Genomic DNA, 15187 nt, shown 5'->3' on the forward strand with positions numbered 1-15187 from the left:
GTGTATAAGTGTGTACATGTGTGTATGTGTGAGGGATTGATGTGTGAAGCTCTTTACCTCTTTATTCATCATCATCATCATCGTCTTCTTCTTCTTCTTCTATGCAAAGCAATCTTGGAGAGATTGAAGCTAGGAAGGTGGAGGGTACTTGAGGAGCATCACTTAAACCATGTAGGGATTGATGAATCTTCGTGGATAGACTACAAAAAAGAGGTAAATTAGTAAGTTCACTTAGTAATTTGTGAGAGTGTGCAATGGTTATGTGAGAGGTAGCCATAGTCATATTGTTGGAAACGCTTGAATCAATAAGCATTCACCAAGTTTGGCATTGAGTTTAAAAAATCTTTGGCATATAACTATCATAAGGCTTTTTGAAACAATGGGTTTTGCCAATTAAAAAATATATTGATTTTCAAACAAGGCTAAATTTGAGGAGGAAACTTTGAGAGGGTTTTTAAAGGTTACTGAAAGTTGAAAAAATAAGAATCCTAAGAGCGCCTTGCAAGTTTGGAAGAAGAGGCTTAAAGATGTATGCATGGCATCCATTTGTCACAAACTCAATGCATTGTCTCAAAAAAAGTGCCTATTGAGGATATTTTCACTAAATTTAGAGTCATCTCTTGCCTTTTGTGTTTTCAATCAAAGAGAAGATGAAGACATCTTTTGTGTTTTGTGGGCCTATATGGAAGTTGAGGCTCCCAGACATCTTTCATGTTTTATGGGCCTATATGGAAGTGAAGACTTTTTAAATAAAATGTATACATGGAGTTTGCTAGGAGTAAGTTATTTTAGGAGACAAAGGCAAACTCAATGAAGAATCAAGGAAAATTTGAGGTTATGTCCTTGAAGAAAATTGACATTGCATCAAGGTGTGATTCAATATTGAATATGTTAGGTCCATGGTATCGAAGGCTGATTACACACCAAGTGATAGACATCCAACCCCTATCCAAAGTGTGGACATACCCTTTTTGAAACTATGTGTGTACATGGGCACAATACCTTTATACACTAAAAAGATGGATTTGGTTAAAATTGAAAATAATGAACATGTAACTTTTTTGATTCTTTGCAAATCCAAAAAGTGCATCCTTGATGGTCACTTTACAAAGTGAGTGGATGAGACTTCTTATCCAAAAGTGGACAAGGAGTTTGCATATTTAGCAGGTAAGCAACATGTCATGTCCTTTCCAATGCGTAAAGGACTATGGATGCCTAGCCCCTAAATCAGTACTTTGATTGGTTAAAACTTAAGAAGTGGTTATCCATCATTTGCTATGCAATTAGTATAATCTGGTAAGCAATGACTAGAGTGATCCAACACTAATTGATCTTGAATCATGCCATGGATCCTTACTCACTATGAAGATTAGACTCAAGCTAAAGTGCTAAAATCTTGTATGTTGTTAGTTATTTCAAAGGACACTTGCTACTTCACACTTTAATTCATTACTTGTTGCTAGATTTCAATTATTTTTTGTATGATGTTCTCTTTAGATGACTAGTATATACTATCCAAACATTTAAATAAAATATGTTTATACTTTTACATTTTTGTTATTTTTTATTGAGTGTCTTTCACATTTGACATTTATAAATTTCTTGTGTAAATATAAGATTAAGAGTACCATCTAGTTGGTAGATTAGTAATGTAGGTTCAATAAAAAATCGAGCTTCTTAGAAACCTCTAACTCTTTGCTTGTCAGGTTCAATTTCAAAATTGAGTCTCCAAGAGGGCTCTCCCTTATCTCTTCTTAGGCTTGATTTTAAATGTGAGCCTCTTAGAGGCCTCTCTTGTTAGGATCAATTTCAAAATTGAGCCTCTAAGAGGGCTCTCGCTTATCTCTTCTTAGGCTTAATTTTAAATGTGGGTCTCTTAGAGGCCTCTAGTGTCTCTCTCCTCGAGCTCAAAGTTGAACCTCTAAGAGTCTTATGACTCCTTGCTTATGCTAAATTTCAAGGTTGGGTATCTTAGAGACTTCTAACCACGGGGGATTCACTAGTTAATAAGGAGACGTCACATGCGTGCAAGAAATATATGAAAATACCCCTTATCTACCCCCTATTTATGGGACATTACCTTATAAAATGTACCTTCCTTCCCTTAAATAACTCCCCTCCCTTACACTCACGTGGTACCATTCGGTAAACCCTAGTGGACCCCCCGGCTTCTAACTCCTCTCTCCTCTTGCTCAATTTCAAAATTGAGCTTCCAAGGGGACTTTATATTCTCTCTATTTTCAAGGTCAAATTGACATTTTAAGAAGATTGCACCTCTTAAAAGGCCCCACCCTTCTTAGGTTCAATTTCAAAATTGAGCCTCTCATGGGCTAAATTTCAAGATTGACCATCTTAGAGTCTCTCCCTCCTCATGCTCAATTTCAAAATTGAGCCTCTAATGGGATCAATTTCAAGGTTGAGTATCTTAGAGAACTCTAGCTTCTATCTCCTTTGGCTCAACTAAAAATTCAATCTTCAAGAGGACTCTATCTCCTCTTTACTTTTAATCTAAGAAGTGACCTTCTAAGAGGTCTCTCCCTCTTATGCTCAAATTTAGGCTCGATTTCAAAATTGAGTCTCTAATAGGCTAAATTCAAGGTTAGGTATCTTAGATACCCCCAACTTCTCTTTTCTCTAGCTCAAAATTGACATTTTAGGAAGTCTCTCCTATTGAGATATCAAGCTCTACATGAGCTAGCATCCACTACGTGCCTTGGTCATATAGCAAGATATTATTCATTGGCATGTTAGGTGACTGACATGAGGATACCCCAGTGATTCTATAGCTAGACTACACCCACGTAGTCCATCCTTGGTTATGACACATTCATTACACCAGTGATTCTATCGTTAGAGTACACCCACGTAGTCCATCCTCGATTCTGACACATTCATTATGCCACCTCTTCCTTCCTTAGCGGGTTCACACTTAGTGATTGTGTGTACATACATGTAGTACTTTCATATTAGTCTTTTATCATGTTGTAGACTTAGTTCTTTTGAGTGGAAGAAGAAGAAGAAGATTTCAATGTTATCTCTTTATGTGCTCAAGCCTCCATTGTTTTGTATGTGTGCTCTTGATTTCTTCACCTTTCTCCCCTCTTGTTTGTTTTCATGGTATTAGAGTCGTCCCACATCTATGGGGAGCTTGATTGAAGGTTGAGGTGCAAGTGTTAGAGCATGAAAGCAAGCAAGTGAGCCATGTGTAAGAAGCTCTTCTAGCTTACTTCATTTGCCTTGGATTATAGCCGCATGAGGCTCCTGAGGTTAGGGTTGTAGTCTCTAATTGTAGGGAAACTTGATGAGTAGGAAGAACAATGTATACACTATAGATTAGCCTCAGAGGGCTCTCTCACAGTTATTTTTTGCATCTGACATCATTTTAATCTTTGTTCTAGACTTGTAAGTGGTCTGACAATAGTTTTTGGGTATACTATAGTTTCGACTGTGTTGATCGTTTACAGGTGTACAAGTTATAGATTCCAAACCTATAAGGTTTTAGATATTTGCTGGGTTGTAGACATAGAAGGCACTTACATACAGATTATAGATTGCAGTTATTTGTGCAGTCAGTAAAAAAGACTACGTGTTTAGTTATGGTGCAATTGGTATCAACTCGCTTGCAGATTGCAGTTTTTTGTAAGATTGTCTATTTTGTTAAAATGTATGATAACTTCAACTAGGCTGTCTGCAAGAAGCTTAATAAGAACAATTATCCTACATGGAAGTTTAGGATGATGAATTTATTGAAGGGCAAACATGTTTGGAATTACATTGAAGCCGATATGACAATAGCATCTCAAGTTCTTGTGCAAAATGCTATTATAGAATATGTAAAAGCTAAGAAAGATTGGGAGTAGACATTGAGTAAAGTCATGTATTGGCTATCTCTTAATGTCACATTTAGCAAGATGGACTATTTGCAAAAATTAGGTACCCCTGCTATTGCATGGAAGAATCTAGCAAGATTATTCGAAGTAAACACAAAGCCTAGAAAGCTACAACTCAAGTTAGAGCTAAACCAAGTGAAAAGAGGAAACATATTCATTAATGAATATACCTTGAAGTTCAAGAGTATCATAGAAGCTCTTGGATTTGTTAGTGTAGTAGTTGATGACGATGATGATGATGTTGTGTGTAGATGTTTAGATGGACTTGAAGATGAATACAAGAGCTTCAAATTATCTATGAATACGAGAAATGATATCCCTAATTTTGTAGACTTGGTTTTTATGTTGATACTTGAGGAGAAAAACCTTGGCTTGGATTTCTCTTCTTCTAAAGCAAGAACAAGTCTAAACATGTGTTTTACTCTACTAGCAGAGGTAGAGGTTGTGGCATAGTCCAAAGTGATAGTTGTGGTGAAGGTTATGCTGCACATAAAAATAAAGGAGAATAGTCTCAACAAGGGGGAGTCAAAGAGGACAAATTGTAGATTCTAATAGGCAACATAATTTTGGTGATAGTAGAGAGTATTGGCATTATGGTTAGGATACTCACATTTCTAAAAATTACTTCAAAGAAAGGCTAAATTTAGATATGGAAAAAAACAACAAGACAATTATGCATCTAGCAGTATACACAATGATGACAGAAGTGAACATTTGTTTGCTATGTAGCACTTTATAAATACTATGATTACTAATTGTTCATTAAAGAACGATGTATGGTATGTAAACTTAGGGGCCTCTAACCACATGAATTCTCATGGAGAGTGGTTTAGAGAGATGCACAGTTTAGAGTCTCTAGGCTATGTGGAGATAGGGGATGATATAGCTCGCCCCATTATCCATGTTGAAAATGTTTCTTTGAGTATATATGATGGTAAAACTAAGTATTTAGTTGATATGCTACATGTACCAAATATTACAAAATCTTGGTTTCTATTGGTCAAATGATAGAACACAAATTACAGGTTCAGTTCACATATGATATGTGTTATGTATAAGATCTCAAAAATGATTGCAAGTTGATTGCAAAATAAAAATGTGCTAGCAGATTATTTACAACTAATGTAAGTGTGCTTGAAATGGATGTTGACATATTTGCACAAGGTTCAGGTGGTGTTGTGGTTGATATTTTAATTTGGCAATAAGAGAATTTGCCATGTGAATGTGCATCGATTGAAAGACATGCAATTAAAATAGATTGTGGATGGCTTGCCAAAGTTGAGGGTTCATGGAATGTATAAAGTATGTGAAGCATGTCAATTCAAGGAGCAAGCAATGTATGCATTTTCCCATGAAAAGCATGTATACAAGAAGCCACTTGAATTAATATATTATGATTTGTAGGGTCCTACAAAGACTGCAACTTTGAGTGGTTGCAAGTATTATGTTTCCTTCATTGATGATCATACTCGCAAACTATGGGTTTACTTTATGTGGGAGAAAAGAGAGGTATTCACTCACTTTAAAAACTTTAAGGCTTTGATTGAGAAGGAGATAGGTTTGGATATTAAATGCCAAGGTCAAATAGAGGGGGAGAATATCTCTCCAATGAGTTATTTGATTTCTATAGAAAAATGATATGTAGTGGTATTATACATGTAGATATACTTTGTAGCAAAATGGAGTTGCTGAGTTAAAAAACTTGCATATTGCAGAGGTGGCTCATGCATTGATGACAAAAAGAACTTACCTCATGACTATAGGGCTGAAGCAACTACTATACATTATAAGTAAGAAATAATCAACAGTTGTCTTGTCTAGTTGAGAAACCGACTATAGAGGTGTTGCAATTTTAGCATGTGAGGTAGCCTGGTACACAAGCTACTTGGTGATTTGGGAATGCAGGCAGACAAGAAGGTTACCATTCACTGTGATAACCTTAGTAGCATTCAATTGGCTAGGAACCCAGTGTACCATGTGTGGATGAAATACATAGAGGTCCATTTGAGAGTGGATTCTAGTAGGTGATAGTGACTTAGTTTATGTCAGCACCACAGAGAATCAAGCTACCGACATTGTCACAAAGGCCTTGAGAGCCAAAAAGCTTCAATGCTTTAGGACTATGCCTGGAGTTGATAAGATCATGCGGTTGAGCTCAAGAGAGAGTGTTAAGATGTTGGGCTCTACATGAGCTTGCATCCACTACGCACCTTGGTGATGTGGTAAGTTATTACTCACTGGTATATTAGGTGACTGACATGAGGATACGCTAGTGATTCTATAGCCAGACTACACCCACATAGTCCACCATCCTTGGTTATAGCACATTCATTATGCCACCTCTTCTTTCCATAGTGAGTTCACATTTAGTGATCACATGCACATACTTGTGGTGCTTTCACATTAGTTTTTATTATGTTGTAGACTTAGTCCTTTTGAGTGGAAGAAGAAGGAAGAAGAAGAAGATTTTAGCCCTATCTCTCTATGTGCTCAAGTCTCCATTGTTTTTTATGTGTGCTCTTGGTTTCTTCACCTTTCTCCCCTCTTGTCTGCTTTTATTTCCCTCCTTAGGCTCAATTTCAAAATTGAGCCTCTAATGGGTAAAATTTCAAGGTTGAGTATCCTAGAGACCTCTAACTTCTCTCTCCTTTGGCTCAATTTCAAAATTTAGCCTCCAAATTGAACCTCTAATTGGCAAAATTTCAAGGTTGAGCATCTTACAAAGACCTCTAACTTCTCTATCCTTTGGCAGAATTTCATATTTGAGCCTCCAAATGCACTCTATCTCCTCTCTACTTTCAATCTCAAAAATGGCCTTCTAAGAGGCCTCTCATTTCTATGTTTAATTTAAGCCTCTACCTCCTTAGACTCATTTTCAAAATTGAGCTCTAATAGGCTAAATTTCAAGACTAAGAATCTTAGGGACCTCTAACTTCTCTCTCCTTCGGCTCAACTTCAAATTGAGTCTTCAAGAGGGCTATGTTGTCAATATCAAAATTAACCTTTTAAGAGGTCTCTCCCTTCTTCGACTCAATCTCAAAATCGAGCCTCTAAGAAGCTTTAGGCTCAATGTTAAAATTGAATTGTCACTCCGCATTCCTTAAATGCAATATTAAAATTGATACTCTAAGAAGCATTACACTCAAGTCAAAACTGGGCATGGTACTGCCTTCTCAAGCTTGATTTCAAAAAAGACCATCCAACTTCTGTCTTGCTAGGCTACATTTTGAGATTTTCCTTAGTTACTTTTCTTAAGCTCATTTAGTGACTTCATATACAAGTCCTATTCTTAGCATAGGTGATTTGTAAATTTTAGTCTCTAGGAGGTCTCTAACTTGGCATCCCTCCATCTCAATTTAAAAATCAAGCCTCCTAAAGGATTATAACATCCAAGAGGCTAACTCATGTCCCTTTCTTCTTAGGCTACATCGAGTCTCTAAGATATTTTGAAAGAGCAAAAATGTTTGAAAATACAAAAGAGACCATATTAGTTTTTAACTATAACAATTCAACAGTGTTAAAGAAGTTGTAGCATGTTTGACTCAATTTTGTGGAATATCTATGACTCGTAAAAAAGGTAATGTTCTATCTTTGATTTGATTACCCACATGTCCTTCAAATTTTGGACATAGTTGTGCATTTCCAACAACACTATAAATGTCACTTCGAAATTAACGTGCACATCATGCAAAAACAATGAAACATAGGGTAAAGTATGGGAGAGGGTCCTTTCACATATAAACATCAAAGTAACAATATATATAATTCAATGCAACATGTGAAACACCTACAAGACACTCAAATGCAAGTGCCACTAGAGAGAAAAAAGCCAAGTAAGAACTTTGGTTTTCTCACATGTAGACATGCACTAGAATCCATGTCTTACTTACACCCTAAACCTCTTTATAAAATGTACTAGCCTTCCCTTTGCAATGGTTGATCATTAGCTTTAGTTTTACTCCAAATACTATTCTAGAACCTTTTAGCAAACTTTCTCCAATGCATTGGTTTGCTAGCTTTTGTTTGAGATAGAGAAACAATCCACCAACACATTGAACATTATGAAACAATCCATTAACTTATTTATTGGTAAGATATAGAAATAGTCCATCAACATATAGACCATCATAGCCAAGATCAATTTCTTTTTTTTTAAAAAAAATTGATTCAGAGGTTTAGTTTGTCAAGATAGAATCTTTGCCTGGGGAGGTTAACTTACTCCTCATGCTTACAAAATGGAAAATTGAATAAATTTTGAAAAAGTAAAAAAACCACAACTAATAACATCACGATTCCAAAAATATAAACTTAAGATAGATCTAAAACAAATATGAAATCTTACTATAAATGACAAACCCCATTACTTATATAATAAGACAAAGCTTAAAAAATGAAATTTACTAGGCCTAAGATAAACCAATGGAAATGCTTTCCAAATGAAGAAGGCACATTAATAATAACTTTTGTTCACACAATGGTTATCTTCTAATAAGTTACTTTTTTTGCCATCATGACAATTTGTACTCCATGATGGATTCTCTCACACTTGTTGGTTTTAATATTTGACAACCATATTCACAATCTACCAAATGCAGATTCATTGAGGCTTGACCAAAACCAATGAGAAATGTTGTGTTGAATGAATGTTTAAACCTTGCATAGGTCTCATGCCAAGTCCCTTTGGGTCCAATCTCATCTTTTAGTTAAGTACTTTCCTTTACACCTCCAAATTAGAAAGGAGCCAAGATGCACTATTCAGAACAATAAGGCCACAATTCACTACCCAAAAAGCTAAAGCTTCCCTAATTGAAATAGGTAGTCCCATTGTGCAATTGATTTTGATTTCTAATTCAAACATTGCCTCAATTGAAGTTCTAAGGCTTGGTAGATCATAGAAGCCATCTACTATTGTGAATCATGATGTAAAAGGAGAGAAATAGAAATACAAGTGGACTAAACATTCCCTCAATCTTAGGTCATTTACTTTAAGATAGTCATGAATCTGTGATGCACATCTTACCACCATACACCTCCTGCTACTTTTGAATCTAGAGCTTCCATGCATTTCACATGCATTTGAAAACTAGGAGTTTATTGTGAGAAGGACAAACATCATGCAGCAATCAATTTAAGGAGAATGAAAACAAAATATTTAATCAGGATATGAGTAGGCCAATCAAAGGATTCTAGAGTTGTTTACATTTGGTTCCAAATCACTTCAATACCCATAGGGCGTGGACTACATTGAGTTATAAGTAAACAATGAATATATTCACTAGTAACATAATGCAAAACGTGGTTGTCATTTCTTTCACTTGTCCTCTCAAAGATACCAATAGGAAATGTACTTGGCCATTCCTCAACAAGTGATGGAGCACTAGTTATATTTGGAATAAGCTTTCCATTGGCCATTTACATTTCCACCTTTAGTAACTCCCCAAGGAATATATGATACTTTTATGCACAATTTTGATTGTGCATTGAGAGGAAGACAAAACTTGCTTCTTCCAATCCCCAACAAGCATTTGTTGAAATTTTGAGCCTCGTGAGAAGGGTGTTAAGGTGTGGATGAGTGCAACCAACTAACCATATAAATAAGAGGAGCTTTGCACATAAGCAAAGCTTACAATTTACAAGTATTATCAAAAGGATCTCATGAAATTTAGATATGCTTGTTAAGGAAACGTTTACTAATTATGTGCCATGATGAATCATGGGAAGAGACAAGACCCTCAAGCATTCATGGAATAAGAGGGCTTTCCCCCCAAGGAGTTTGGGAGGCCAAAGTTGCAAATTTTCTTGAAACTATCCCCTAAGAAGGAATTCCATGAAAATAGGAAACTCTATGCCTTTTGTGAAACATTTGCTTAATATCAAAAGTGAAGAAACAAGCATATTAGTTTCACCCTCTTCACCTACAATAGGTCAAACTTTTATAACCTTCCCCCTCTCATTTGTATCACATACACATCACTAATTGTATTGGTCAACCTAATCCTCGATAGTGTGGGAAGATGCATCCAAAAATTTGCACTCTGTGTTTAAAACTTTCATGCCCTTTCTATATCCCTTTTCAAATGCGCCATGGGAAACACCTCTTACTACTTTAAACATGAAGCCTGGGTTCTAATTGCACCGATTAAGTAAAGCACCTATTTCTTCTAAACATATTACTAGTAGTGGCAATGAATATAGAGCATAACTTTTGTCCTATTTGTCATTGCTATATCAAGATTGACCTTTAGACCTACCCTTATGGAAGCCTGGCTAATCATGCTCACTATAGCTATTGGAGGACAACACAAGGACTTGTACATGTCGCATATGCAGATGACATTCAAGAATTTGTGCAATGACCTCAAAGCCATTATTAGATAAAATCAGCTTTTAGACCCATCCTCAAGCTAATCGTGCACCTACCCCTACTAGGGGACATTTTTTGAATGATAATAACGGATCAAAATCAAATTTTGCACAAACGTAAGACAAGATCTTATGTTCATGTGCTTATTAAACCGTATCGCCAAGCATACTACAAACTAGGCGTGCTTTCTCCATCAGCATCTACATTTGCCAAAAGGGAACTATGCATAGAAGCAACGACATTTAGGCAATAATTATACAGTTTACAATTGTGAGATTGGAAGGATCAACTCATAATAACCCCCGATTATGAAGTGCGTGATGTTTACTTTGCGCTGCTGCTCAATTTGCAACTGCAGATTTTCCTGAGTATAGCTTGACGCGCTTCTCTAGCTCAGTCTTATTTGCACCAGAGAATCTATACAGCTCTTGACCATTCGCATCAATAAACACGAAGGTTGGCATGGATGCGACATTGTATGCCTTGCTGACAGTCTGCAAGCGACATTTTGGGTGTTACCGGCTAACGACGTAGAGAGAGAGTGGAAAGATTGCCGGTGATTATGAGACATGTAACACACAGCCAGAAATTACAAACTATGAAGGGAAATGCTTACGGGGGCTTCATCCACATCCACTTTAAGGAACACGAGGTTTGGATATTTTGCAGACAGCTCGGCGAACAATGGAGCGATGAACTGGCAAGGTCCACACCAACTTGCCGTGAAATCAATTACAACCTGGAGAGAGAGAGAGAGATACAAAATTCAGTGCCTCCGGGTTTTCTAATCCCACAGGAAATCAAAGATTGAAAAATGATAGCATTGCTTGAGAGCTGTCTCCCAAGAAGTTTTACACAAATTCCCACTATCATTCCCACCTTGCCGACCACATCATGAGCTTTTGTGAGGGAGGGGACGTTGCATACCTAATAATTAGCTGTGGCTGGGGATAGGGGATCATGTCGAGCTTTTGTGAGGGAGGGGGCCACATACCTAGTTAGGTGTGGCTGGGTCACGGGTGTAGGCGGCTGCCCCTTGCCCCAAGCTATGGAGGTAGGGGAGGATCATGAGCTTTTGTGAGGGAGGGGCTGCATACCTACTTAGCTGTGGCTGGGTGTAGGGGGCTACCCCCCTGGCCACAGCCATACCTAGCTAGGGGTACGTATGGCCCAGTGCCTCCCGAGCAGGGGCTTATGAGGTCCGCCCCTACCTCTTGACGCTGCATCTAACTAGGTGTAGGGTGCCTCCCGAGCACAAGCTTATAACGTTGAACAAATTCACTATAGGGGAAAAACCACACCTGGGAACAAGTCTTATTCAAAGGGCCAATTCGAAACAATAAGCGACTAATACACTGTAGTACAAAAATGCCGATTATACATATACATACATACCACTTTGCCTGATGCTCTCGCTGCTTCATACTGCTTCTCAAATGTTTCAGCGCTGTTACAGACAATAACATTTCCATGGGAGGCAGCCATTGTTGAACCTTCTGTGTTAGCAGCATTTCCACGGGAGGTATTCCTGGATGCGCATCCGAGTCCGCCGCTACACGCCTGACCGGTCGCAACCGAAGGTCCTGATGGACTGCAGCGAAAGACGAGAATCATAAACCAGTGATCAGATCAGCATTCTTATAATTCCGTTGGTGAGTTTCATCATTTTGATCTTCAGTGATTTGACAAGACCAAAGGCCTATCGTACTTTTTGGAATGTGCGGAGCCCATGACCAGAAATCCAACCAGGAAGGCAGAAGAAATGGCCGAGCAGGATAGACGGGAAGACGGCCTGTGTAATGCCAAACAGCAGGGAGCTTCTCAATGAAGTTTTAAGAATTATTACATCGTGATGTTTTTTACGGCTTAACCAAAGTTAACACACAAAGCTTTCAAATTCTAAAAAGCCATGGAAGAAGAGATACCACGACGGATTTGGAAAGGCAAGCAGGTCTGCAGAGCTAAGATTTTCCTGTAAACATACACACAGTTTCCACTTGAAATGAGTACTGAGAAGCATAAAATAGTATGCTTGCGGGTCAAGGTCCCTTAATACAGGCATGATTTGTTATTATATTTATGACTCGCATTGGAGTAACGAAGTCGAGCCGACTCGTAGAAAACACAGACACTCACACACACACACACACACTCTCTCTCTCTCTCTCTCTCTCTCTCTCTGAAAACACAGACACACACACTCTCTCTCTCAGCCTTCCCTTTCATTCTCTCCCCTCATCGTCATTGATTCTCACAGCTCAGACGTGACCAGCTTGAGACGACACTGCGCTTGCATGCCATGCCTGCTCAAGTCAATCGATTTGAGTGGGGCGTGGCTCTAAGGGTCCTCAGAGAGAAGAAACTCAACAAGGCATAGACAAAATATAGCCGGAGAGGATTTAGGCTGGTGCCATGCACAAGTAATGACTACACTATTCTAAAGTCTTGTAAGTAAATTAGTTTGGGCTGGTGCCATGCACGAGTACTGATGACTAGACGATTCTCAAGTTATTGTAAGTAAATCAGTCTCTCTTGATAGAGAGTGAGAGGGTCTTTTTATATTGGAAATTTGGAAGCACATACAGTCTACTTTACTCGCTATACTAGTCGAAAGTCTATTATTAAAGTCTGCGTGTGGGCGCTAGATATGCGCAGGCAGAGAGAGAGAGAGAGAGAGAGAGAGAGAGAGAGAGAGAGAGAGAGAGAGAGCACAGATGAGATAAAGATGTAGTCGGTCCAAGTGCGATTCTGCAGGAAAACCAGCGGCAATTCTCTGAGATGAACGATATGAAGAGGTGATGAGGCATAAACTTTACCTGTGTACGTTGCTCTAGAGAGAGAGACAGAGAGAGAGAGAGAGAGAGAGAGAGAGAGAGATGTGGAGCGTACTTTAATATATTACCTCAGTCTTGAGAGCAAAAGACCGCCGACCGCACACACGATCTCCTTGCCTTGCAAATACAAGAGATGAGACCTTATAAATAAAAAAGGAGTGGCGTGGCGGTTGCCATATCCTCTTAAATTTTAATTAAACCCTTATTGGCAGATGATCTCTTGGAATATGGCATATGTTCTCTCCACTTTGGTATCAGATGCTCTCTCCCTCTTTAATTACTCTCTCCCTCTTTAATTAAACCCTTTTTGGCATCGTAAGGAGGCCCCAAAGGACCCGGTATACGAAGGAGTGGGAATCATATTGAAAAAAGCAAGCGCACATGTCCCATGTCTATAGGAGCAAATTGCCACATTGTTCCCACTATAATTTGCACATTGTGAATCATGATGACTACAACATCATGAGCTTCCGCCAGGTGCACCTAGCTAGGTATGGGGGTGCTTCTCGGGTAGAAGCTCATGATGATGTTGAACACTGTAGGGAAGATCAAAGGAAAAGAGCCCATTTTTCTACATTGGAACATGTCAAAAGCTTATGACAATGTGGGAGATGCAGATGTAGGTATCAACAAGATATGGAGGATGGGATTGTGGGAGAATATCTTAATCTCATTGAGAAAGCTACACAAGCAAGCGAAGTGGGAAATGGAGACATAGGCAATAGCAAGATATGGAGAATGGGAGAATATGTTGATCTCATCAAGAAAGCTACTCGTGCAAGCTCTCTCTCTCTCTCTCTCTCATTTATTCTCTTTAGATGGATTGAGCATTAGTACGTATATAAAGATTTATTAGCACAATAAGCAATCGATAAATAGACCTCAAGGATGATCAAAAGAAACTTAGGATGTGAAAGATTCTATGAAAGATATTGATATGAATGCCTCTTTAGCACAAAAGTCTTTTAGACCTAGTAATGTGGGTGTGGATGCAGTACTAGCTTGGGGAAGTTACTATATGTATATCCTCTACATCACATGCATTCAAGGCCTATTTATAAATATCATTATATGTGAATTTTTTCTCAATAAAGCATAACCCTTTTCTATTCAGTCTGTAAATAACCCCTTTATATTGCATCCTTCTATATGTAAAAATGGTATTTTAAAAATACCTTACTTTGAACCCACGTGATGCACACATATATTCATGAGTAACTTACCTGAGAGTACTAGGTATTCATACACAACACCATTGAAGCTTTTTAGGTGCCTTTTAATCAATTAATATTTATATTCAATCATATCCAAAAGTTTTTGAAAATGTAACCTAAAATCGATTTTTAATTTATTGCATTAGTGAAACGCTTCAAGGCAAACCTCCTAGCAACCAATATTAGCCAATTATTTATAAAAAAGCTTACAAACCTGTCATTATTATTAGCATAGAAGTCTCCTTTGAGGCCATGCATGCTCATAGTCCTCTTACTAGCTAGGAAGCTTTCTTTAATTTGAAATGCATTTGGCTAAAGACAATCATGTGAAATGGCAACATTTTCAACTTTGGTTGGTTGCATGCCACTAAACTTTAAGGCTATGCTTCAATAGGATGGCCTAGTCTTCATTTTTGCTTAAATGCTTTTGATCACCCATTTAGCTTGCTAACTTGTTCGCCAACCCTTATATTCCTATGATGCTAAGTCCTCCATTATTCTTACCAAGGGTGCACACCTACCATGCATGCTACCTTTGGGAATTTGAAGCTATTGGAGTTGCCTCCCCATAAGAAGTTTCTACATAAAGCCTCCAGTGATTTTGATAGTCGCCAACAAGAAAAGAAGTATAGGTAGGAAGGTACTGGAATATGATTAAAGACCACCGACATTTTTGCAAAACCTTGTTGAAGCCCGTTCCATGGTTCAAATTACTTTTTTGGTTTTGCCTCGAACCCATTGCCATCTCTGTTGTGTAGTTACTCCAAATGTCACAAGGATTCCAAGTAGCCTAAATTATCATTCTTGTAGAATCTTCATCCATTGTCCAACATCCATTGTGGGGAGCTTTGATTAATCTCTCAATCATTGTCTTGGCACGATTAA

At 38.0% G+C, this 15187-nt stretch overlaps 1 protein-coding gene across 1 annotated transcript; it reads right to left on the minus strand.

Annotated features, from left to right (window-relative positions):
• Window positions 1-10340: 10340 nt before the first annotated feature.
• LOC148020081 (thioredoxin H-type-like) lies at window positions 10341-13084 on the minus strand. The gene is made up of 6 exons (XM_087700358.1): window positions 13071-13084; window positions 12180-12226; window positions 11963-12046; window positions 11650-11845; window positions 10871-10993; window positions 10341-10748 (listed from the first exon to the last, which is right to left on the minus strand). Exons 3-6 carry the CDS (start codon window positions 11983-11985, stop codon window positions 10596-10598), a joined length of 495 nt encoding a protein of 164 aa, XP_087556484.1. The 5' UTR covers window positions 11986-12046; window positions 12180-12226; window positions 13071-13084; the 3' UTR covers window positions 10341-10595.
• Between the last annotated feature and the right edge of the window lie 2103 nt (window positions 13085-15187).

This window comes from Lygodium microphyllum, chromosome 19 (genome assembly GCF_053477565.2).
Source record: "Lygodium microphyllum isolate KBCC chromosome 19, Lygodium_microphyllum_v1.1.10, whole genome shotgun sequence".
NCBI lineage: Eukaryota > Viridiplantae > Streptophyta > Polypodiopsida > Schizaeales > Lygodiaceae > Lygodium > Lygodium microphyllum.